This window comes from Octopus sinensis, unplaced genomic scaffold (genome assembly GCF_006345805.1).
Source record: "Octopus sinensis unplaced genomic scaffold, ASM634580v1 Contig16247, whole genome shotgun sequence".
Classification (NCBI taxonomy): domain Eukaryota; kingdom Metazoa; phylum Mollusca; class Cephalopoda; order Octopoda; family Octopodidae; genus Octopus; species Octopus sinensis.
This window is the reverse complement of record NW_021834234.1, coordinates 48,875-73,571: the sequence shown is the minus strand read 5'-3', so window position 1 is coordinate 73,571 and position 24,697 is coordinate 48,875. Positions and strand designations below refer to the sequence as shown.

General features: G+C 39.7%; 1 protein-coding gene across 2 annotated transcripts in view; it reads left to right on the top strand.

Moving 5' to 3' along the window:
* The first annotated feature begins 5,082 nt into the window (after positions 1 to 5,082).
* The window catches only part of LOC115230737 (protein mono-ADP-ribosyltransferase PARP14-like), a 51,317-nt gene continuing 31,702 nt past the window's right edge, over positions 5,083 to 24,697 (top strand). For both annotated transcript variants that reach the window (XM_029800870.2, XM_036499786.1), the window contains exons 1-9: positions 5,083 to 5,186; positions 8,622 to 8,758; positions 9,040 to 9,267; positions 9,848 to 10,075; positions 15,581 to 15,644; positions 18,634 to 18,842; positions 22,679 to 23,047; positions 23,467 to 23,600; positions 24,352 to 24,529. In XM_029800870.2, coding sequence (XP_029656730.1) covers positions 8,675 to 8,758; positions 9,040 to 9,267; positions 9,848 to 10,075; positions 15,581 to 15,644; positions 18,634 to 18,842; positions 22,679 to 22,801 — 936 coding nt within the window. In that variant the 5' untranslated portion in view covers positions 5,083 to 5,186; positions 8,622 to 8,674 and the 3' untranslated portion in view covers positions 22,802 to 23,047; positions 23,467 to 23,600; positions 24,352 to 24,529. The remainder of the gene's footprint in view (positions 5,187 to 8,621; positions 8,759 to 9,039; positions 9,268 to 9,847; positions 10,076 to 15,580; positions 15,645 to 18,633; positions 18,843 to 22,678; positions 23,048 to 23,466; positions 23,601 to 24,351; positions 24,530 to 24,697) is intronic.

Sequence of the window (24,697 nt, the reverse complement as noted above, 5' to 3'; positions counted from 1 at the left end):
CTATTATTATTATCATTATCATTATTATTATTATTGTCATTACACAGCTTCTAACGCTGGAGATGTACTACGGTGTCAGCTGTTCACTACCAGTGAACTGAGGTAACACCCCTTGTTTTTCGAGCACCTTCCAGAGTATTCGAGTGGGTCCAAGCAGTGCTGTTTTCTGCAAGTGCTCCACCCTTATTGCAGCCCCTATTTGTTCCGTGTACTTCTTGAGATTTTTAATCACTTTTCCCAGGGCTCCAACAATTATTAGTACCATTACCACCTTTTTCATCCACCACTACTGCTTAACCTCCCAAGCTAACCTGTCATATCTCTCGACTTTTCTTTCTTCCTTATCGCATACCTTGTTGTCAGCACCGTTTGCTTTCTTTCTCGATTAAGACTGTCTGGATTCCTATTCTGTCTCATGGTCGCACTGAATCATAAACTCCCACAGGATTTTTTCATTATCATTTGTGATGATGCCTTCGGGTTTATGGTCGTCGTCGTCGTCGTCGTCATCATCATAATCATCATCATCATCATCATCATCATCATCATCATCATCAATATTACAGCAGTGACCTGGCAGAATTGTTAACATGTTGGGGAAAGTGCTTTACGTTCTGAGTTCAAATTCCACTGAGGTCAACTTCACCCCTCATCCTATTGGGATCAATAAATTAAGTACCAGTGACACACTGGGGTCAATGTAATTGACTTATTTCATTCCCCCAAATTTCTGGACTTTTGCCAAAATTTGTAATCATCGTTGTTGTTATCGACCCATATTGCACATTGCTCCATAAGTTTAGTTGTTATTCATATTGTTACACATCGTACATTTGTTATCATTACTCCATTAAACCAGCCAGGACCTTGGGGAGCTGGTTAGTTTTCCCACATCTGTAGCCTTTAGGCGCCATTCTGGTAATTGTTTGGGCTAAAAAACAAGGGTGGGGAACGAGAATTGTTCATCCACTGAAAAGAAGAGCTGGTCCCCCAGAAGAGAGAACAGCCAAGTCTTAAAAGCAACAACAACATCAACAATAGTGCATGTGAGGCCTAGGAAAGCGATTTTGCCTTGCTTCTGTCATCCCATTTCACCATCACAGGAACAAAAGAAATTAATGAGAAAACGTGACAACAACAGCAAGAAAACAGCTGCCATGCATCATCGTTTAACATCTGTTTTCTAAGCATGCATGGATTGGACAGTTGACAGGAGCCGGCAAGGTGGAAAATAACTACCCTTCGCTACTGTGTCTGTTTTGGCAGGAATTTTACAGCTGGATGCACTTCCTAACACCAACCACTCAGCAGAGTGGACTCAGTACATTTTACGTGGAACTAGCACAACAAAGTTAGTTTTGGCATTATTTTTGCAGCTAGATGCCCTTCCAAATGCAAGCCATTTCACAGTGTGCAGTGGATGCTTTTTACATGGCACCAGTGCTGGCAGGGTCACCAAGATAATGAATTATGAGAGGGGCAAGGCATTTGATGAGGAGAGCTTGTGTCAGATGATGAAAGGTTAGGGTGTGACAGAGAGACAGAAACAGGGGTCTTGCCATAACAGAGAGGGCATTGGAGGAGGTGATCCAGTAGTAGATGATGAAATGTTAGAGTGTGACAGAGAAATAAAGAAGCAGAGAGCGATGTCTTGCTATAGAGGAGAGACATGGTTACCGAGGGACAGAGAAAGAGGTACGCGAAAGAGGCCAGAAATTGGTGTGAAGGAGGTATTTGATTACCTAGGCAGAGGAAAAACAAGAGGAGAGAGAGAGAAAGAGAGAAAATGAGCAAGAATGAGACATGCAAATCTTGTCGTAACAATTTCAACTTTGCAAGAGTGACCAGAGAATGAAGTGAAGACATTTTTATCAATGGAAATGAATTCAAGAGTGCAAAATGTAGCAGAAAAATGGTATTAAACATTCATAGAACTGGACCCCAAAAATTCATTTGTGGACAGTTCTATATGAAACAACTGGAGCCAAAAGTAGGAAAGTGGAGCAGGCAACACAGTAGCATATAGAGAAATGCTTAAAACCAGTTTGGAAAAGCAAAACTTATGTAGCCAAGGGAAAGAAATATGGGACTGTCAAAGTGAGGTTCATCTCAAAGGAGGAAACCAAAAAATCACTCGGCAGCTACCCTAAAAACTGAGAAACTAATCATTATTCCCATCTATCTTGGTCGAAGAACTTTCAACATCCTACCAGACATAAACAGAACAGGGGATGGTGCTACTAATACAGGCAGACGAGCAAAGTGTTTTAGTCTACAGGATGGCACAAAGCTTTATGTGGCTATTGAGGGTAGAAAACCAAGATGTCAGCTGTGCAAGGATACAAACCATCCCAAAGCTTTCTGTTAATAACAAACAAGAGATGTGAACTACCCCACAAAGCAACAAACACCAACAAAGTAAAACAAAAAAGCTAATGCATCCACATATATAACCATAGAAATCACACACAACACACACCAACCCTGATGTCACCGAGAAACAAGCCAGAGACACATATTGAAGTCATACAGACATCACGACCTACATATAATACCATCAAAACAAAATATCCTGAGGTGGGTCGGGTTGGGGGGCTTTCCAGAGAGTCATAAATTGAGACGAATATGTAAAGAACTGCTTGTGGAAACATCCACATATATCCATGGAGATGGAACATCCATCCCCTCCTCACCAACTAAGTCAATTCCTCGTTTCTATACTTTGATCTAACCCTACTCAGAGTCAGCAGTATAAATGGGAGTGGCCTGGGGTTGCCTTGGCAACAAGGGCCGTCTACTCAATGACCTCATGTCACTAAGTGTCAATGTAGTGGCCATCAGTAAAACCAGATTCTCTGACCAACTAAAGCTTTCATGTCCATTTTTGATGGATGCAACGTATATTTATCTCCATTCCAACGAGGGATGGGTGGTGGAACAGTGGTGTTGATCCAGATACGCCCCAGGAGGGAAGTTGGTGATGCTGGACAATAGTGATGGGGGTCCCTTCAGACTGGTGACTGTTTATGCTCTGCAGGAACAGGACATCCAGTCTGCTTCAGACGTCCGGAGGCTTTCCTTTGAGCACCCTGCCCTTTAGTGTTAGTGGGTGAATGAAGTACCGTCTTAGATCCGTGTTTGGACTGTGTGGGGCTACAAGAGAGAAAAAGGGGTGGGGTGGGGTAAAAGGCTTGCAAACCTGCTCAGACATTGCATCTGTCATATCATATCGCCTGACCATCATGCCCTGCCACAGTTCAAATCTGACCAAACTGGAGCAAATGAACCCACTTTCTGTGAAAGGGACACATTTTACTTGTCAGGCACTCCATTTGCTGTCAATACCCACTGAATGTAGAGCTGGGTATGCCATGGCTGCTGATGCACAGATATGCACTGAGGCTGTGACATCTCCAGTGCTTCATAGATGGTGAACATGCGTGGTCACCATTTAACAGACATGATTTCCTACAGCTTGTCTCTTTTGAGCTGCAGCCCTGAATCAAGCACAGACCAAAGTAGGACATTTGGCACCTAGAGTGTCTTCAGGCACTCACAGTCCTCTGTCAGTTGGCCAATATAGTCAGGTGAAGTTCCATTCAGGTATTCTATAGAGGGTTAATGGCGAACAAGCGTGACAATATACTTGGGGAGATTTTGGTCTGTAGCAGAGGATTTTCGAGCTGGGGCCATGGATAGCTTCCAGAAAACCTTGCCCTGACAGTGCTACTGAAGGGCATTGCCAGTTCAGTATAAACTCTACTGGCAAGGAAGTGCTGTAGCTGGGCTTGCCTGAGGTGTGCACAAAGTGACAAATCTTTTCTGCACACTCTCATTCACTTCCCAACCATTCTTTCCTTCGTAAAGATCATCCCACTGCTTTCCTTTAACTGGGAGGGCAGGCTGTGTTTCTTTGTCTGGTGCAAAAGAAGTTGTGTGGTGGACTAAGTTGAAAGGGCTTGAAGATTGAAATTTTCCTTTTCAGCCAAGCTCTCATCAATTTGTTCAAGTTTCACTTGGAAAGAAAGTGAGGATAGAGAAGGAAGTACTGCATTCCAGTGATTTTGTTAAGAAGTGAGTGAATGTAGGGCAAATGACCTGAGTGAATCAGCCTACACTACGGCTATGCCTTCTAGATCGAGGGTAGCTGAAGGGGAGAGGGCACTTACCTTAGCAGTCTAGGTGATCATAGTTTTTTTGTGGTGTTTCATGAGCAACCATTGGAAGCCTCTCTCTTTTGGGGATTTATATTTTATAATTTTTAGTGGTATCACTTTTATACCCAATCAAATAACATCCCTTTTGTGTTATATTGGTCTGTGCCATTCCCAAACCTTTATATTAACATTCAGTGTTGAATAAAGCATGAATTATTATTATTGAGAGAGCAGTGCATGCCATCAAATGACACCAAGGTAAAATAAATGAAGCCCAGTATATCCGTTATGACTACCCGTCTGATTAGAGTACACCAGGTACATGTATCACAACCACATGTGTGCAACATGGTGATCTCATAACAAGATAAACAGTGCATGACCTTGCAGGTAGGGCCCAGTTAGAATTTTCTTCTGGTCGAGTAACCCATCCCACTCCAAAGGTCCCCGAATAAGGGTTGTTTAAGGATATTGAATGAAACACCCATGTTTCCAGACGTGAATAATTCAAACCCCAAGGAATTCTTCTCAACACATGGCTATAATGCTCCCCCACTACTTCTACTCGTGATCAGAGATGCACATATCGTCAGCCCCTAAGGGACATGCTCAAATGGTTAACGTCAAACAACTGACAAATAAATCTGTGATGTTGAGCAGAATATTTGCTGCAGCCCATCTTTTATACCAAAACAAAACACTGTACATGATAACACTTTCAATCAGTTAAGATCAGAAGCCATGAGAGCCACTGTCTAGTATTGCATTGGGGCACTGTTTTAGCATTATTATTATTATTATTATTATTATTATTATTATTATTATTATTATTATTATTTCATTATTACATGTAAACCCCCCACACTTTATGTCTGTCTTTGTATTGTCTCCCTCAACTTTTGCCCTTGTGGGAAAATAAATGAAATCATCAACATCATCATCATCATTATTATGTTCTATTTTTCTTTTCTTTTATACAAGGTTCGCACGGATTTTGGAGAAATTTCTGGCCTTTTGGAAAGAACAAATGTAAGGTACCATGCAACTGTAAAACTGATATTATATCATTATTATTATTATTATTATTATTATTATTATTCCTTCGTAATACAGTGTAGGTAAAAATGCACTGGAGTCTTTAGTCATCTGTCAAGTCACAACAAGGACCTCAGACGGATAATACTTTCCTTAAGATGTGCGCTGTGCCCAGATAGGCTGCTTTTTGTAAGACATCAATCTTGCAAGGGATTTCCAGTTGCCTTAAGAAGTTTTGAAGTTTCAATGGGATTGAACCCAGCATTCTGATCACCACTGGTATCACTTTCACGTTACCCTCTCGCATTCCATACACTCTTGCCATTTCCACTTTCAGTTCGGAGTACTTGGGGATATTTCCAACCACATTACTCACAACATTCATGTCATTTGGTATGGCTACATCAATGATCTGATAGCATTTATCTCTCTTATAACCAAGGGCAATGGAATCTTCCCACCAAATAGTCTGGTCAAATGGTTTTCAGAAACCCTGTTGGGCATTATTAAAACTGCATTTTTAAACAGAATGACCTCTGATACTACACAGATGTTCTCACTTTTCTTTTTCTGCTTAGAACAACCTAAAGTGCTTCTCAAACCTGTATCAGTCAGTTTTGTGAGAAAACATTTTCATTTTTTTTTTCTGTTTAAATATTTTCCCAGTAATTATGAACTGTCTTTGTATTAATATTGAGCAGATTATACAGTGAAAACTTGTATTTATTTCCGTTCAGTATCATTTGAATGTTACTTCAGCAAATAGAAGAACATGTGGAAATATGTGAACATGACTAAAAGGTCCATTCAGAACCATATATAACAATCCCAAGACCTCCTTTAAGGTCTATGAGAGAAAAATGCCACCTACATGGCTACGCATGTTATGATTGCCAAAGGAAAGTAATCTTTACTTCAATGGTAGCAGAAGGTGAAGTCTGTGCCTTGCCAAAAAGAGAACTTATATTTAAGAACTCTCACCACCCAGATGCTTAATTAAAACCCAAATTCCACTTTGCTGGCAGTTACTCCTCACTCAGAGATTTTGGACAAGTGGCATAACCAATGATGGAATCCTCCTCTCTAATTGTCTTTTGCAATTAGAGATGTGGCACTTGCTGTCAGAAACCCATTGCCCTACTTCCATACTGGCCACTCTGATGAGCACAGTGTTAGATGTTATCCTGTGCAAAACTGATTTGTAAGAATGGCTGAAATGGATTTATAATACTGTATAGTTTTGGTGGTAAATTACCTACTCTATAAACAAATGTACGAATGCCTGTTTTCCTAGTCGATGGCATCTTACACTTATTTCTATAGCATCATCATCATTATTTAATGTCCATCTTTGATCTGGCATGGGTTACACAGTTTAACAAGATCTGGTGATCTCTAGATCTGTGTTAGGTTCCACACTCAGCTGGCTGGCTGAGTGCGGCTGGCTGGCTGAGTGTGACTAGCTGGCTGAGTGTGGATGGCTGGCTGCCCTTCATAATGCCAACCATTTTACAGTGAGGACTGGAAGCTGCTTTTCTCATGGCACCAGCACTGGTGAGGTCACCAAGTAACTTGCAAGACAAAGCAAAGAATCGAAAAGGATAAAAACTCCCCGATGGAACTGGTGGGGAGGGAGTTGGCTTGATGCCTGGGGTAGAAAGCCTAAAGTTTGACAGAGGGTCAAGCACAGTTGTCTGGATATAGACGAGGCTCATGGCGTCCTTATATTTATGCAAGGGTGCATGACAGTATCTGGAAGGGAGAAAGATGGTGGTAATTGGGTGCCAGAGCATAGTCCCAAGTTACAAGAAGGGGAGTATAAGGGAGACTGTGGATGAGGAAAGAAGGAATGGGAGGGTAATGGCATCAGAGTGTGAGATGAGAAGGGAAGAGGTTAGAGATGGGGCTAGAGGTGGATGTATGGAGTGAGGAACAATGGTTTCAGGTGGAGTTGATAGACTGACGGGGCTCGGTTAGGAGGAGGTGACAAGAAGCAGCATAGGAAGGGTGGAGAGCAGCAGAACCATCAATCTGTTGATGGATGAGGAGGTAGAGAGATGATGACCAGGATCTGACAGCAGAGGGAAAGCAAAGATGATGAAGTGTGAAAGAGATGGGAGTCAGAGATACATGGGGGTGGCTGTAGTGAGTGGGGCCAGAAAATTGGAGGGAGTATTAGCAATGACTGTGAGAGGGTGTTGAGAATGATTGCAGATAGGAGAAGTGTTAACCATGAAGCCTGGCAGAGTAAGGTGTAGCTAAGAGGGGTGGGTGGGAAAGATTAGGGAAGGGACAGAAAGGGATGATCGATGGAAGGTTGTATGGATGGAGATGATGATGCAAGTGAGGCGACTGGTATTAACGAAAGGGTGGTGGTGGTGGTGATGAATATGTGAAGATTCTGCTGTCAAATGGTTACAGCAGCAAAGTAGGACCGTAGTTAGAAGAGTAATGGAGGGATGGGTGTTAGGAAGATGAGATGTGGTTAAGGGGATGCTTCATAGGGACAGATGTAGGTGTAGGGCCCAGCATGGACAGGAATATATATAACAGTTTTGGGGCATGACTTTTGCTATGACGGATGTGTCTTTATATATCATTTTGTTCCACTTGGGCCTGGAGGGAATCATCATCATCATCATCATCGTTTAACGTCCGTTTTCCATGCTGGCATGGGTTGGACAATTTGACCGGGATCTGAGAAGCCAGGAGGCTGCACCAGGCTCCAATCTGATCTGGCAGTGTTTCTACAGCTGGATGCCCTTCCTAATGCCAACCACTCTGAGAGTGTAGTGGGTGCTTTTTACGTGCCACCTGTAGAGGGACCACAACTACAATTTCCATTTGATATTTATTTTGATGTTGATGTACTGGACTCAATAAGTTTCCTCAAGCACAGCAGGTCATGTGCCACCGGCACAGAAGCCAGTCAAGGCAGTGCTGGCATCGGCCACGTTCGGATGGTGATTTTTACGTGCCGCCGGCACCGGTGTTGTAACTACAATTTCCATTTGATATTTGTTTTGATATTGATATTGATGTACTTGACTCAATAGGTCTCCTCAAGCACAGCAGGTCACTCTATGAGCAAAGGTAAGCACAGCAGGATGTTCTGCAATCCAAGGTACTTTGGATGGGCTGGGGCTATACGAAACTGGTGCAGGAAGCAGCCCGGGTCTTTGCAGTCACAGCGTATCTCCAGAGATCTCGGTCCTTCGTCATTGCCTCTGTGAGGCCCAGCGCTCGAAGGTCATACTTGACTACCTCATCCCATGTCTTCCTGGGTCTACCTCTACTCCAGATTCCTTCAACTGTTTGGGAGTGGTGGACGTTATATCATGATGGGGGGTAATAATGATGTTGGTATGCATATGTGTGTGTATGTGTGTGTGTGTATCTATACACACACTGATATTTGTTTATTTTCAGACACCGTATCGTCAAATGCATCCCTTCCTGGCTCACAACAGGAATCATCCTCTATGACACCCAGAACTAATGTGACATCCAGAGAAAATGCTGGCATTAAAATAAAACTAAAGACTGATTCAATTTCTAATGCATCTGTGAGTAAATTGATTCATGTAACTTATTTATATTTAATTGTTATTTCATTTCCAAATGAGGAATCATTAAAGTTAATTAAAACATTTTCTCAGTCAAACTCAAACATTTTATTTCCTTCACATCTGATATCTTGAGTACATCTTTTGCTAACTTTAACAACCTCAAACTTACTACAGCCATTCTGTAGAGCCTTTCTTAACAACAATATCAACTGCAACAATGTATCTCTCTTCTCTCCACGGAATGTTCCTTAGCTGTTTAACATAAATTACTTTTTTAGGTTGATGTCATCGTTAACAGCACCAATAAACAGCTCCAGCTTCACAAAGGGTCTATCTCCAAATCTATTCTCAATGTTGCTGGTGCCCAGATACAAAGTGAATGTAACCAGAAATATCCTCAAGGTATTTCTACATCTGAAATAGCCATCACTAAAGGATACAACCTCAAATGTGACAATGTATTTCATCTGGCATTACCTGACTGGGATGAAAATTCTTCTCATTCAGTAAGTATCAATCATATGATATTGATTTATTGAAACAGTTAATGTTTGAAGAGAACCTTATGCATGTTGTGTGAGAATCACAAAGCAAATGACAGCATCCTGTTTAATATTTGTTCTTCCAAGTTATCATTGGAAGGAAGCAGAAGATATCGATGAACAGGACACTTTTATATATAAATAGAAGGAAAAAAGCCTCATGGCCTAACAACAGTTATGTGACTGATAAATAAGACTATATTAAAACATATTTCTCTGTTTTACTCTCTGTATTGGTGAGTTTTTCTCTGTCATGGCACGAGCACTAGAGAGGTTGTCATGTCCTCAACAACACTAAAGACTCCTCTTGGGTCTGCATTCTCTCTCTTCATTCAACAACCATTTTACACGGTGGATTGGGTCTGTTTTATTGTAGCAGCAACATGAGTGAGGTTGCCTTGTCCCTTGCAGGACTAAAGAGTGATAGGAATTACAGTTGTGAGGGGAGAATATATTTATTACAACTTAATGATTTCTTCCTGTAATAAGAAAATAATTTAATAAAATGTCTATTACCATTTACTAGACACTTATTTTCTTTTAGATTCTGGCAAACTTGACTCAAATAATAACCATTTGTCTGGAAAAAGCTGAGAAATTGGGTGCAAAAAGCCTTGCATTTCCTATATTAGGTGCTGGGATATTGAAGTACCCCATTGTAAACCTACCCAAAACTATGTATGAAGCAGTGAAAAGCTACTCAAATCAAAATTCAAACCGGATCAAAGATGTTTACTTTGTGGTTTATCCTCAAGACACAGAAATTCTGAAGGTTGGTTGATGTTTTTGTTGTTAGTTGTTTGATGTTGATTTTCTTGGAATTTACCAAAGTGATATTCCACAATAAAGAAAAGAAATAGAAATGATCCTCATTTACAGCCCTTGTTCCATTTTGTAATGGGTGCAACATTTTGACTGGCTCCAATGAGCCACAAGGGTTTATTGAACCCCAGTGTCTGCTTTGGCATGGTTTCTATGGCTGGATGCCATTCCTAATGCCAACCACTTCACAGCATGTCCTGGGTACCTTTCTTCATGCTACCTTTAATGCTGTTCATTATATTTTGTTGTGCTTTATCCTTTCATTATACCATTTCCCATCACCAAATTCTTGCTTCTGAAATATTCCATTGTAACATTTGACGCTAAGAATGTTTTGTTTGTTGTTGTTGTTGTATCGAAAACCAACTCTACAAGAATTGGTAACACTGAAGGACTTCTTTGTAGTTTGGCTGCTGATTTTATTGTTCTTATTTAACCCTGAGTCAGTTCTGACTCAGCAGATTTGAAGACAGTGATGTCTGTCTTCCTTTCACTCTTTTCCTCCTCCAAGCTGCCACAATCATGACACATTTAAACAATGCCACACCAATAATCTCTGTCTGCCTCCCCCCCTTTCACTGTGTTTCTTGTTCTGTGTCTTTTCCAATAACATCAATGTAACTGAGTGGAACTCAACCTCCTGTCGGAGTGGGGAAATCTCCAAAATATAAAATCTGATACGGTCAAGAGTTCGACAAAGTAGCAGGGGTCAGCAAACCCTACATCTAGCAGGGATGGGTGGAATATCATCATCATCATCATCATCATCATCATCATTGTTTAATGTCTGCTTTCCATGCTGGCATGGGTTGGACGGTTCCACCGAGGACTGTCAAACCAGAAGGCTGCACCAGGCTCCAACCTGATCTGGCAAGGTTTCTATAGCTGGATGTCTTTCCTAATGCCAGCCACTCCGAGAGTGTAGTGGGTGCTTTTTATGTACCACTGGCATGGGGGCCAGTCATGTGGCACTGGCAACAACAATCCTCAAATGGTGCTTTTTACGTACGTGCTCACCGACACAGATGCCGTACGGCAGATGCAGTGCAGTACTGGCATCGTCCACCACAATGACTTCACTTGACTCAACAGGTCTTCGCAAGTGCAGTTTATCACCCAATGATTGATGAGTACTCTTAAGTGGGCTGGTTATGTTACACTGGCATAGGCCATGGTTATGGTCTCACTTGGCTTGCCAGGTCTTCTCAAGTATAGCATATCTCCAAAGGTCTTGGTTGCTTGTCATCACCTCCGTGAGTTCCAAAATTTCACGGTCGTTCTTCACCACCTCATTCCTGGTCTTCCTGGGTTTACCTCTTCCACAGGTTCCCTCCATTGTTAGGGTGTGACACTTTTTCGCACAGCTGTCCTCATCCATTCGCAACACATGATCATACGAGCGCAGTCATCTCTCTTGCACACCACATCTGATGATTCTTATGTCTAACTTTTCTCTCAGGGTTCTTAAACTCTGTTGTGTATCCACACTGACATTACACATCCAGTGGAGCATACTGGCTTCATTCCTTGCAGCCTTATGCATGTCCTCAACTGTCACAGCCCATGTTTCACTGCCGTGTAGCATGGCTGTTCTCACACACGCGTCATACAGTCTACCTTTCACTTGGAGCAAGAGGCTCTTTGTTAACAGCAGAGGTAGGAGCTCTCTTCACTTTGCCCAGGGTATTCTCATTCTAGCAGTTCTGCTCTCAATGCATCCACCCCCAATGATGACTTGGTTACCTAGGAAACAGAAGCTATGAACTACTTCTAGTTCTTCCACCTGGCATGTGATGGAAGCTGTTTTCTGCACATTTCCTGTGTTTATCGCCCCACTGCATTTGGCACACACAAAAACTATCTTCCCAGTTAAGCTTCTTTGATATTGCTGCACCTCTTGTGTGTCCATAGCTTGCACTGGGTACATCTTATGGAATTTCTACCGATGCCTTTTCTACAGATCAAGCAGGACATCTACCTGAATGGATTTGTGATTTGTCTGCCTTCCTACTTATTAAGACCTTGGTTTTTGCTAAATTCTCTCTAAGGCCCTTCTATTCTAGACCTCGCTTCACACCTGAAACTTCTCTAGTTCTGATAGGAGCTCAGCTATTAGAGCAAAGTCATCAGCATAGAGGAGCTCCCAGGGGCATCCTGTTTTGAATTCCTCTGTTATAACCTGGAAGACTATGATGAATAGGGGGGGGCTAAGGACTGATCCTTGGTGGACCCCTAACCCTACTCAGAATTCTTCACTATACTTGTTACCAACCCTCACCTTACTTACGGCATCCCTAAGCATGGCTTGTACAGCTTTCACTAACCACTCATCTATCCCAAGTTTCCGCATTGACCACCAGATAAGTGATCAGGGGACCCTGTCGAAGGCTTTCTTCATGTCAGCAAAAGTCAGGTACAGGGGCTTATCTTTGGCTAGGTATTTCTCCTGCAGCTGTTTTACCAGAAATATAGCATCAGTGGTGCTTTTCCCTGGCACAAACCCAAACTGCATCTCATCTAGACTGACTCTCTCCCTAATTAGTTGGGGTATGACCCTCCCTGTGACTTTCATTACCTAATCCAACAACTTGATACCTCTGTATTTATTCGTAACTAAAGCATCACCTTTACCTTTGTAGCAGTGAACTATGGTGCTGCTACACCAGTCATTGGGTATGACTCCTTCATGTATCACCTCATTGACTACACAAGTGACTAGACCAGTGGTTCCCAAACTTTTTAGAGTCGCGACCCACTATTTATCACACCAGTTTATGACGACTCACTTAACTCTACTGAGTATCTCGATAGACAGCAATTAGTCAAAGCTAATGCGTAATTTTATAACTTTTTGCGACCCACTAAGATTCTGTTCGTGACCCACAGGTGGGTCGCAACTCATAATTTGGGAACCACTGGACTAGACTATAGCCTACACCACCAGATATTTTAAGCACCTCTGCAGTGATTTCTGATGGACTGGGGCTTACCCTGTCTTCATACCCTTAATTGCTTTATCTACCAAGGTACTGTAGATTTAGATAGCTAGTCCCTCTGTTGGGTCGACATTTGGCAGGCTCTCTTTCTCCCATTCATTCTCTTCATTTGGCAACCTTTCATAGTGGTGTCTCCAAGTCTCTCTCTTTGCAGCCTCATTAAATGCAAGTGAGCCATCATACATGCGGACACATTTCTTTTCCATAAATAATGTGATTTTTTCCATTGCATGAACTGAAAGTCGGAGGGGGATGGGATAAACTACCAGCATCAACTTGCTATAAAAGCAGGTAGTAATTTTACCTTTTAATTATTCTTAATGCAAGTGTTGAAGAGTGCAGTTCAATTTTAACAGTTATTTTTTCAAAGCTACAATGGAAGTTACAAAGGATCATATTTGGCATATTTTGCTTAATGAGTTCAATAAAGGAAGCAACGCAATGGAATGTGCGAGGAATATTAATGCAGTAAATGGGGATCGGACAATAAGTGTAAACCAGTGTCAATGGTGGTTCCACAAATTCTCAGTCGGAAACTACAGCCTAGAAGACGACCCTCATTCTGGAAGATCTGTAGAGCTCTATGAGGATGTCCTGCAAAGCCTGGTGGAACAAAATCCCATCATAACTGTTAAGGAACTAACAGAGAAGCTTGGATTTGGTCATTCAACCATTCATCGACACCTGCATGCCATCAGACAACTCAGCAAACAGCAAATTGTGTCAATGATTTCCTCACAAACTTTCTGAGTCTAATCATGCACTGAGAGTGAAGGTGTGCTCTTCTTTGCTGTCACATCTCATGAATGAATCTTTTTTGGACTGAATAGCGACTGGTGACAAGAAATGGGTTCTCTATAAAAATGTCAAGTACTGAAGACAGTGGGTAGGAAAAGGAGAAAGACCGACACCCCAGGAGAAAAAGGTCTTCACCCATATAAGGTGCTGTTATCAGTTTTGTGAGATATGAAAGGTTTAGTCCACTTTGAACTTTTAAAGCCAAACCAAACGATAATGAAGGAGATCTACAGTGAGAAGCTTGAGCAGTTTAAGTCAGCACTAGAAGAACAACGACCATCTTTGGTTTCAAGACGAAAGGTGTTCTTCCATCAGGATAATGTTTGGCCACATACAGCAAGAATGACATTCCAAAGGCTGGAGCAGTTTGAATGGGAAACGATGCCCCACCCACCATATTCGTCAGACACTGTTCCATCTGATTATCATTTATTCTGCAGTCTTCAAAGATGATTTGGATGTAAAAAATATGAATTCTAGAGACGAGGTCAGAAGAGCAATGAAAAAACAGGGTTTGTGCATAGAAGCTGTGATACAACGGAAGTAAACTTTAGAAGGCATTGTTTTAAACAGTATGAAAGCAATGCGTGAGAGATAATACATGTGTGTGTGTGTGGTGTGTGTATATATATATATATAGGGAGAGAGAGAGAGAGAGAGAAAGAGAGGCAGAGAGAAAAATAAGAGAGAGAGATTCATGGTAACAAATAGAGAGAAAGAAATTTGTAGTTAAGTTCTCATTGAAAATTATATTTTTATATTATTATTTATGGATGACCCTTCATTGAGATGCAGATTTTGAATATCAAATTCATTTTTCCTTGAGATTACATCGTTTCAGGGCTAACCACACATACAGAACCATAGACACCCATATCTATGTAATGGATGTACAATATCTGTGTGTACAGACTAATGTAAATGTCTTGTCTATATATATATATATATATATATATACAATATCGGTATATATATATTTTTATAGTAATGTAAACATCATGTCTCTATAAACTATATTGTCTATGCATAGATGGGTGTAAGCAAGACGAGTGCATATAAACTGAGCGTCATATAAACACTTTCTGTATACAATATGTGTTGGGGACAGAAAAAGATCGTTTGGCTGGACCCGTTCCTTTTCTTCTTTCTCCTTTTATCTATACCCACAGTGTTGGGTACACATCTGCAGATATACTCTGTAGGACAGTATATATAGCATTGCAGTAAAGCACTGTTGACATACCAGTAATTCACTGGGATTTACTCAAAGCCAGTCTGTTTCAACAGAAATGTTCTTCCTTTGTTTTAAACAGTTTTGAAAATAATGAGGAATTAAGTAAAATCGGTTTGTCATTATTAAGCTGGTGTTTGGGCATAACATGGAATCTTGATACCAAATTCAATTCCATGAATAATTTTCTACAGTCACTTAAACAAGCAAATTTCTTTTCTTTTTATTCTGTAAGTAAAAATTCCTCCCCAAACAACAGAATATTCAAAAGCCTGTTCCTCAGAGGAAGTTATTCTATGATACAATAAATGGAAATATTAATTTAAAACAATATTTGTGATAGAAACAATGAATTAAAACATTGCATAGTAATTAACAGAAATTAATTATTTTTACATTGGATAATGAATTATTTGCTTACTTCTAACAGAAATTTGAAGAATATTTCCAACAAATGCCAGCAGATGGTTCAGATGGTTCACATGTATCATCAGGTAAATTCTTTTGTTTTTTTTTCTCATATTGAATATTATTTAGGAAGAAACTAGTGACACTTTTTCCTTACTCGGGAAGGGTCAGTATAGATTTATAAATTCTAACGGCCCATGAAAACCTCAAGTCCACTCTAGGGCTGTGACCCATGATGAGTTCAGAACCCAAAGCAGTAATTCTAGTGCAGCAGGGCAGAGCCTCACGTCACGCTTAACCGTAAAGACTACAATAATTAACTGTGACATCTTAAAACTAATTACCCAAATGATGTGGGGTACCTCATGTCACATACCTTAGAAATACTTGTGGGTGCCTTTGGATGCCCCAAGTTTCCAGAAGAGAAGTGACAGGGAGATACAGTACAGACAAGAGAAACTTATAAGGGGAATCCACCACCACCACCACCACCACCACCGACCTCACACCCCAGATTCACTCAATCGAAGTTCCCAGTTCTTTGTGAAACAAAAGAAGAACTGATGGAACCATCATGTGCACCAAAAGAAGACAAAATTAAGCATCCGCAAGTTGAATGAAGAGGAGATGGACTTTGCTCTGATTTTGTGCAACACCCATACAAGAGAACACTAGCAAAAGAATCACATGAGCTATCCATGAACCACTAATGTGCAATTTTGTAGAGGATGTGGAATATTTCATCCTTGGGATAATAGTAAAGTTGTCCAGTTGCACCTTTGAATATAGCAATTTGAATGAGTGGCAGAAAGTCAATATTGTTGGGATATTCTGGTTCGACTTTCTTGTTTGACTTAGCTAAGTTGATTTCCCCCTCCACATGGGTTGCTTTCCTTAAATGCTTTCACGGTCTTTGAATAAAATTACATTTTGCTTAGATTATTGTGTTTCATATATGTTTATATATTATTCCTTGTTTATGTTGAATTGTTATTGTGTTTGTTGCATAATGTGAAAGGGCCTCTGATCCAACTTAGCAAAGACCAAAGAAGGCAAACAGACATGACTGTAGTCGCTTCAATATATAGAAAAAGTGTATGTAGAAATTCTATACAGTAGAGGTAGCAGATTGCTTCTGCTCTTTAGCAGATTAATTAGCAGATTAATTGAGGCAATTAACTCTCCGTTAGGAACAAAGAAGAAGCTGGCTCAACCCGCCATGGGTGAATGCCGTCACAAGTACAAGTAAGTAAGATTAATTAGCAGTGGAGGTGGATGTACTGAAAGTATAGTTGCTAGAAAAAGAACCAGCATGAGAATGTTCAGAGAGCTTCTACTTCTGTTGGTGACAAAAGTCCTCTTCTTCTCAGAACCGCAGGTAGATTGTATAATGCTTGTGTGTGAACAGTAATGCTACATGAAAGGGAAACACTAGCCCTGAATCAGAGGACATGTGAAGACTAGAGGGAAATGAAGGCCAATATACTCCATTTTATGTGCAATGTCAGTGTGCATGTGAGAGCAAAGTACATGTTGAGAGAGATTGGCAAAAGAGGCATCAGATATGACATGCAAGAGAGAAGGCTGCAGTTGTATGCACATGTGATATGTATGGATGAGGGTAGCTGTATTAAGAAGTGCTGGTTGCTAGAGAAGGATGGAACCAGAGTTTATTTTAATGCAGTCACCTCAGATACATCTTTACCAAGGGATACACCTAAACCAGTTGTACAGTATCCCACCCATGAGGGATTGATGCTAGATGGGTCAAAATGATTAGTGTAATGAATGAAGATTCTTGCATTGGCCGAGTGTGGCCGATACCAGTGCCACCTGTGCCGGTGACATGTAAACAGCTCAATCCAAATGTGGCCAATGCCAGTGCCACCTGACTGGCACATAAAAAGCATGCATTACATTCTCAGTGGGTGGCATTAGGAAGGGCATCCAACTGTAGAAACCTTGCCAAATCAGATTGGAGCCTGGTGCAGCCTCCCAGCTTGCTGGTTCTCAGTCAAACCGTCCAACCCATGCCGGCATCAAAAGCAGACATCAAACGGCAATGATGATAATGATGTTGATGATATATATATTCCTGCTCAGGTATGGTCATGTGATGCATGAGGACAAAGACAGCTGTGTAAAGAAGTGCCGATCTCTAACTGTGGATGGAACCTGTGGAAGAGGTAGACCCAGGAAGACATGGGACAAAGTGATGAAGCATGATCTTTTGATGTAAGGTCTCGCAGAGGCGATGACTAGTGACTGAGACCTTTGACAATATGCTTTGCTTGAGGAGACCCTTCAAGCCAAGTGAAATCGTAGTTGTAACTGGCACCCATGCTGGTAGCATGTAAAAAACACCTTTCAAGCATTGGACCTTATGGACACAAAATGGCTGGTGATGGTGGGATATGAAAAGCTCCTTTCAAGTGTTGGGCCTCATGGAGGCAACGACCAAGATCTTTGGCATTATGTCATGCTTCAAAAGAAGACCCATCAAGCCAAGAAAAATCGCAGTAGTGCTAGATACCAGAGTCATGCAAATTGGCACCCATCATACTCTTGGAGTGGTTGACATTAGGAAGGACATCCAGCTGTAGAAACCATGCCAAATGAGACTGGATTCTGGTGCAGCCCCTCAGCTTACCATCCCTGGTCAAACTATTTAATCCATGCCAGCATGGACATTGAACTTCAAATGATGATGATGAATTAGAGAGAATTTAAACTTGAATACAAAAAGAGAAGAAATAATTTTAACAACACTTGACATCGTTCACTACACAGAGTCCTAGGATGGTAGCAGTGGTCTGAAATAGTCGTATTGTAAACATGTACTAGATAGTAATATATAGCAATAATTAAAGAGCAGTTGTTATCACTCCCCACAGGGATAAGGTGATAGTCTTTTTCAGGTTAACTTCATTATCTCAGGAACTTATAACTCTTCACTAAACAGAAAAACAGAAAACACTAGAATTATTATTTAATTTTGAAGCTGCAACATAAGAAATCTTCTGCTGCTTGTTTGGTTATTTTTCATTGACAAAATGAACATTTCTTCTATTTCAGATGATGAAGATATAGATGATGAAGATGATGAAGATAAAGAAATAGAATATGATGTCTCTGCTGGTCAAAAAGACGTTGGTGTCACATTGAAATTCTTTGCTAAATACCAAAATCTTGACAATGCTATAGAAACTGTTAAAAAAGAGTACGATTCTCTATTAACAACTCAGCAAATACCATTTGATGATGTGGACTTGACAGAATCTCGAGTAAGTTGTCCACAACAATACAGGGTTCTTATTTAATTATTATTGTTGTTATCATTTTCTGATTGAAATGCATTTTATTTTCATTTTCCAACTGGGTCTCAACCAGAGCCCTAAGGTACATATATATATATTTGTTGCGATGAGAGTACGACACCCCTGACGAGAGTAGATGGCACCACTTCATATAAATAGAAGCTGTCTGATGTAGTCAGGAGTTCACAGTTTGGTCTTTGAAGTCCAGATACACTTTAGAGTTTGAGTGGGTGTGTTGGAAATATTGATTGTTGGTTCCTGAAGTGTTTGTTACTGTTTCTATTTTGTATTGTTATAACACTGTTACAGTGTAGTCTTTATCTATCATTGACAATATCAACCGTACAACAATATATTTGAGGCATAAGGAGATAACAATATTTGATGGAGAGAAACCTCCTGAAAATGTGGGCAGTTGATGTCAACACAACTGAGACTCATAGATTGTTGGTTTCCCAGCATGGACGGAAACCACACATTGAGCAAAAGGGCAGAAGCTCACTCAATCTTGTTTTTCAGTACAAATATCATTATTACATGAGAGAGCAATGCATGCCATCAAAGTGACACTGGGAGCCAAATATACAAAGCCAAATACACCCATCATGACTACCCGTCTGATAAGGGTACACTAGGCACATGCATCACAACCATATGTGTGCAACATGGTGATCTTATAGTAAAAAAGTGCATGAACTTGCAAGCAGGGCCCAGTTAGAATTTTCTTCGGCTTGAGTAGCCCATCCTGCTCAAAAGGTCCTTGAATAAGGGTTGTTTAAGGATGATGAACAAAACACCCATGTTTTCAGGGATGAATTATTCAAACTCTAAAGAATCCTGCTCAACGTATGGCTATGATGTTCCTCTCCCACTACTGCTCATGATCAGAGATGCACATATCGTCAGCCACTAAGGGACATGCTCAACTGGTTAAGGTAAAAAAACTGACAAGCAAATCTCTAGTATTGAGCAGAATATTTGCTGTAGCCCATCTTTCACGCTAAGATCAAATATGTACGTGATGACACATCCAATCAATTATGTTCAGAAGTCATGTGAGTCACTGCCTGGTACAGCATCAGGGCATTCTGACAAGCAAGTCTGTGGTATTGAGTGGAATAATTGCTGCAACCCATCTTTTATACCAAAACAATGTACATGATAACACATCCAAAAGTCATGAGGGCCACTGCCTGGAAGAGCATCAGGGCATTTACTATTTTTTTTATTATTATTATTTGTTTTTCTTTCAATTTTGTTTCCATTTCTTGCCAAGTGTCTTCCTGACACCCAGGGAAAAAAAAACTCACTTTGTACATTGATAGGCAATTAAAATAAACACACCAGGTTGTTCATTTACAAAATCAGATGAAGTTATGTAGAAAACAAAATTTACATGGATGGTTATCATTCTCATATCAACAATTTTCTACTAAACATGTAATGTATCAGTTAAAACAACCATTTGTACTTCTTGTGCTGGGGTCATTCTCATATAATTTTCAGTTCCTTTTTTGATCAGTCCAATTGTTCTTACAATCACTGGCACTGTAACCACATTTTCCAATTTCAATGAGAAAATTTTTATATTATTATTCATATATGTACAACAGATTAGACTGTTGAAAAGAAAAATTCCTAACATCAGGCTACAACAGAATAACCTTAGATGCCAAGAACCCTCCTAAGCATCCAAGCTGTCCCTAATAACACTGTTTTCTGGAGCTGTACTAAATTATGTGTTATGCCTATTCCCTCTATTCATCTGTTCGAATCTTTAGCGATAGTTCCCAATGCACCTATAACTACTGGAATAGATTTTACCCGCACTTTCCATAGTCTCTGTAATTCAGTGGTTGGGTCCTGGTACTTTGCTGTTTTTTTCTAAACCATTTATATTGACTTTCTCATCATTTGTGACTGTAAAGTCAATTATCTGGCACTTTCTATTCTCTTTACCTACTGCTACTAAACCAGGCCTTCTAGCTTCTATTACTCTGCCAGTCTGAATGTTAAACTCCCACAACATCTTACATTTCTTACTTTCTAGTACCTTTATTAGGTTCATCTTCATATTATTAGTATAGTCAAATCTTAGCTTTCTACATACCTCCCTGTGGATTACTCTCCCTAGGTTATCATGTCTTTTCTTCTATTCTTTCTTTGCCATCATGTTACATTCACTTACTATATGAGTAACATTTTTCTCTTTTGATTTGCATAATCTACACTGGGAATCTACTTGGTTATTGTCTATCTTGGCCTTTATCCAATTAGTCCTTAATGCATGATTTTGTGCTGCTACTAACAAACATTCTGTCTCCCTATTCAGCCATCCTTTAAGCAAACATAACCATGTCTCACTACTACTATTTGTTGAAACTATCTTTGGGAATCTACCATGCAATGCCTTCTCCTGCCAGTCAGATAATTTCTGTTTCTTTTTTCTGATTTTCTACTTCGTTTGGTATTTTGGTTGGTTTCCCTATCTCTTGCTGTGACTTTAGTAGCTGTTAATAAACTTTCTTCACTACTACTTACATAGTAGTCTGTATCTATTCTAACTCCATGCAGTCTTCTATCGATATTAGTTCTCCTTTTATTATTAGTCCTCTTATTATTGTTATCGTTATTTTCATTATCATCTTCCAGTTCTGTTTCTATTTCTTGCTGAGTGTCTTCCTGACACCTAGGGCAGAGAAATGTACTGTATACATTAGTAGAAAATAAAGGGGAAAAAAGGAAAGAAAATTCACAGCAATGATGCTCTTCTCAATATGTGTAACATACCAGTTAAGACAATCTTTAGCACTTCCTGCCTGGATGGTAATTCAGGGATCATTCATAAATAATTTTCAGTTCCTTTTTTGATCATTCCAAGTGCTCCTACAGTTACTGGTATTGTAACCATCTTGAGATGCCACATCTTTTCGATTTCAATCAGCAGATCTTTATATTTTCTGAGCTTATCAAATTCTTTTGCCGAAATATCATAGACACAAAGTACGCTCACGTCAATCAATAAACAGACTTTATTGTTTTGGTCTTTCAAAACAATTTCTGGTTTATTTGCCTTGATGGTCACATCTGTACATACTGGGAAGTCCCAAAGAATCGTTACATTTTCTCCCTCTCTAACAGCTTCAGGGTGGTGCTTGTACCATTTGTCAGCAATTTTGATTTTATAAAGCTGATACATTATCCAAATTAGATATTGGTCGACACTGTCTTGATACTCTACAGGTGCTAAATCCTTACACCCAGAGATTAGGTGGTCCACTGTTTCAATCCCATCGTTGCAGTATCGGTACTTTGGGTCTACACCATTTTTTATCACAGGATTCGTTGGAGCTCCTGCAGTCTTGCATGCATAGTGGGCTGATTACCTGCAGCCAATGGTACCATGCTGGCACCCTAGCATTAGTAAATGTGAATACAAGTTAGTACATATGTACATATTTGCGTATAGACTTAGTCAGAGTCGAGTGTGGATATTAAATTATTTTTCACATTAGGACTACAAAAATCTTCAAAAAGAAAATTAACAAATGAAGTGGAACCCACTGTGGAAAATGTATTTCTACATGGTGGTCAATTTAGGATTGTTAGAAATATTTATAGTGTTTCTTAGTAACAGGTGTTAGCAGCAGTGGTGGTGCTCTCTCTCTCTCTCTCTCTCTCTCTCTCTCTCTCTCTATATATATTATATATATATATATATATATATATATATATATATATATATATATATATATATATATATATATATATATGTATATATTTTGTTGATTTTTTTTTTTCAGAAGCTGCGTTTAAGGGATATTAGTAGAACACATAAAATCCAGATTTCTGTCAGTGACACAATTACAATTTATGGCAGACAATCTCATGTAAAAGATGCTGAACCCTCTGTCCAATCATTATAAAGGAATTCAAAGAAACTGATGACGAGACTCTTATTAAGGAAATGGTACAATGGTCTTACTTTGAAGAAAGTTTTCCAAAAAACCTAAGAATGTTTAGTGACAAAGAAAATGCCAAGCTTGAGAGAGCATACTCACTGAAAAAGAAATTCATTAATTGGAACAAAATAAAATACGATTTTCAGAAAATGAGTTTTCAATCCGGAGGGAGGGAATTTAAAATGAAGAGAAAACAGAACCAAAAGGAAGGTACGTGCATATTTTTACTATAAAGACATTCTCGTTTATTTTTTTGTAGTTTTTTTTATCTATTATAATAAAAGTGAAATTCTGTCTGTCAGTCTGGGACCTCTGTACTTCAGTCTACAAATGCTCAACATAGAAATATTATACCTTTTTGGAATCAGAATGATCTGAGGATTGAAAATCTGCCCTTTATTTGATTCTTGAACATCCAGCATTGAGATCTGATTTAAAAGTATTTGTGTTATTATTTCTAGCAGGTAAAGCAGGGCTGATTCGCACCATCCTGGTTGGCAGTATTTCTTGTCTAAATCCCAAAATTGACCAAGATATTCCTGTTTTTTTTTTTTTTTTAACTTTCAATAGAAAAAGGGTTCATAATTTTAATTCTGCTCTGAAATATTTGATTTCTGTTTGGCCTCTAGAGTCGGTCCCTGATACATGGTCACCAATGGGAGACAAGGAATTAGTTAAAATTGTTCAAGTCACAAATGGACCAGAATATGACGACATCCAGGCCACTTTCCGTCGGAATTTGCCTTCCTATCGTATAATCAAAGTTTGTATTTTCATTTCTGTTTATAAACAATATTTGATGGTTTATTGTTAAAACAAAATGTTAAGAGACATTTTGTTTGTATAAAAGATTTAATTCTCATTGCATCTCCTTTGCGGCAGCATACCTGCTTTTGTCCTCATCCTTTATCTTTGCCTCTCTCTGTCTTGTCTGACTATAACTTTTCGACATCTGACACAAGATCCCCTCCTCCAATGCCCCCTCCTCTCTCAAAGGATCCTTATCTTGCAAGTTGCTTGGTGACCCTGTCAGTGCAGGTGCCATTTAAAAAGCATCCACTCCACACTGTAAAGTGGTTGGCATTTGGAAGGGCATCCAGCTGTAAAAACCAAGCCAAAACAGACACAGAAGTCTGGTGCAGGCCTCTGGCTGGCCAGACCCTGTCAAACCATCCCACCCATGCCAGCATAGAAGGTGGATATTAAACGATGATGATGATGATGTATTAACCTATTTTGGGATGGTTCTATGTGTTTTTGGATATTCACAAGAAATCTTTGCTCAACAAAAATACCTCTGCTTTAACTTCTTGCATTGAATTGTAAATGCAACACCATTTTGCAGCTAAACTATTATGCCTTACCAAAATTTACAGCCGAATCAAAATTGGTATCAAATAAAAAAGAAAAAAAAAAGCAGATAGGGTTGGGGTTTTTTTTCACCACAAACGTTATTTCCTTGTCAAAGAAGTGAACTGATTGTTTTTTCATAAATGTATTTTCCTTTTCTACAGATTGAGAGAATTCAAAATAAAACATTGTACCAGGGATACCAAGCATTGAAAAGAAAGTTTGAGGTAGAAAATCCAAAGATTACAAATGAAGTTGATGGCCTTTGGCATGGTACTGCTGAAGGAGCTGTTGAGGGAATAAATAAATCAGGATTCAACCGTAGCTATTGTGGTAAAAATGGTAAGTATATTATAATCAACATCATCATCTACCCACCCTTCCTATTGTCCTGAGCTGGACAGACTGTCACTGTCCACATTGATTGCTGTTTAGAATCCTTTCTCACTCAGAGAGGACAGAGGATGTCATGTTTCTCACACATTCCATGTTTGGCATCGTTTCTACTGC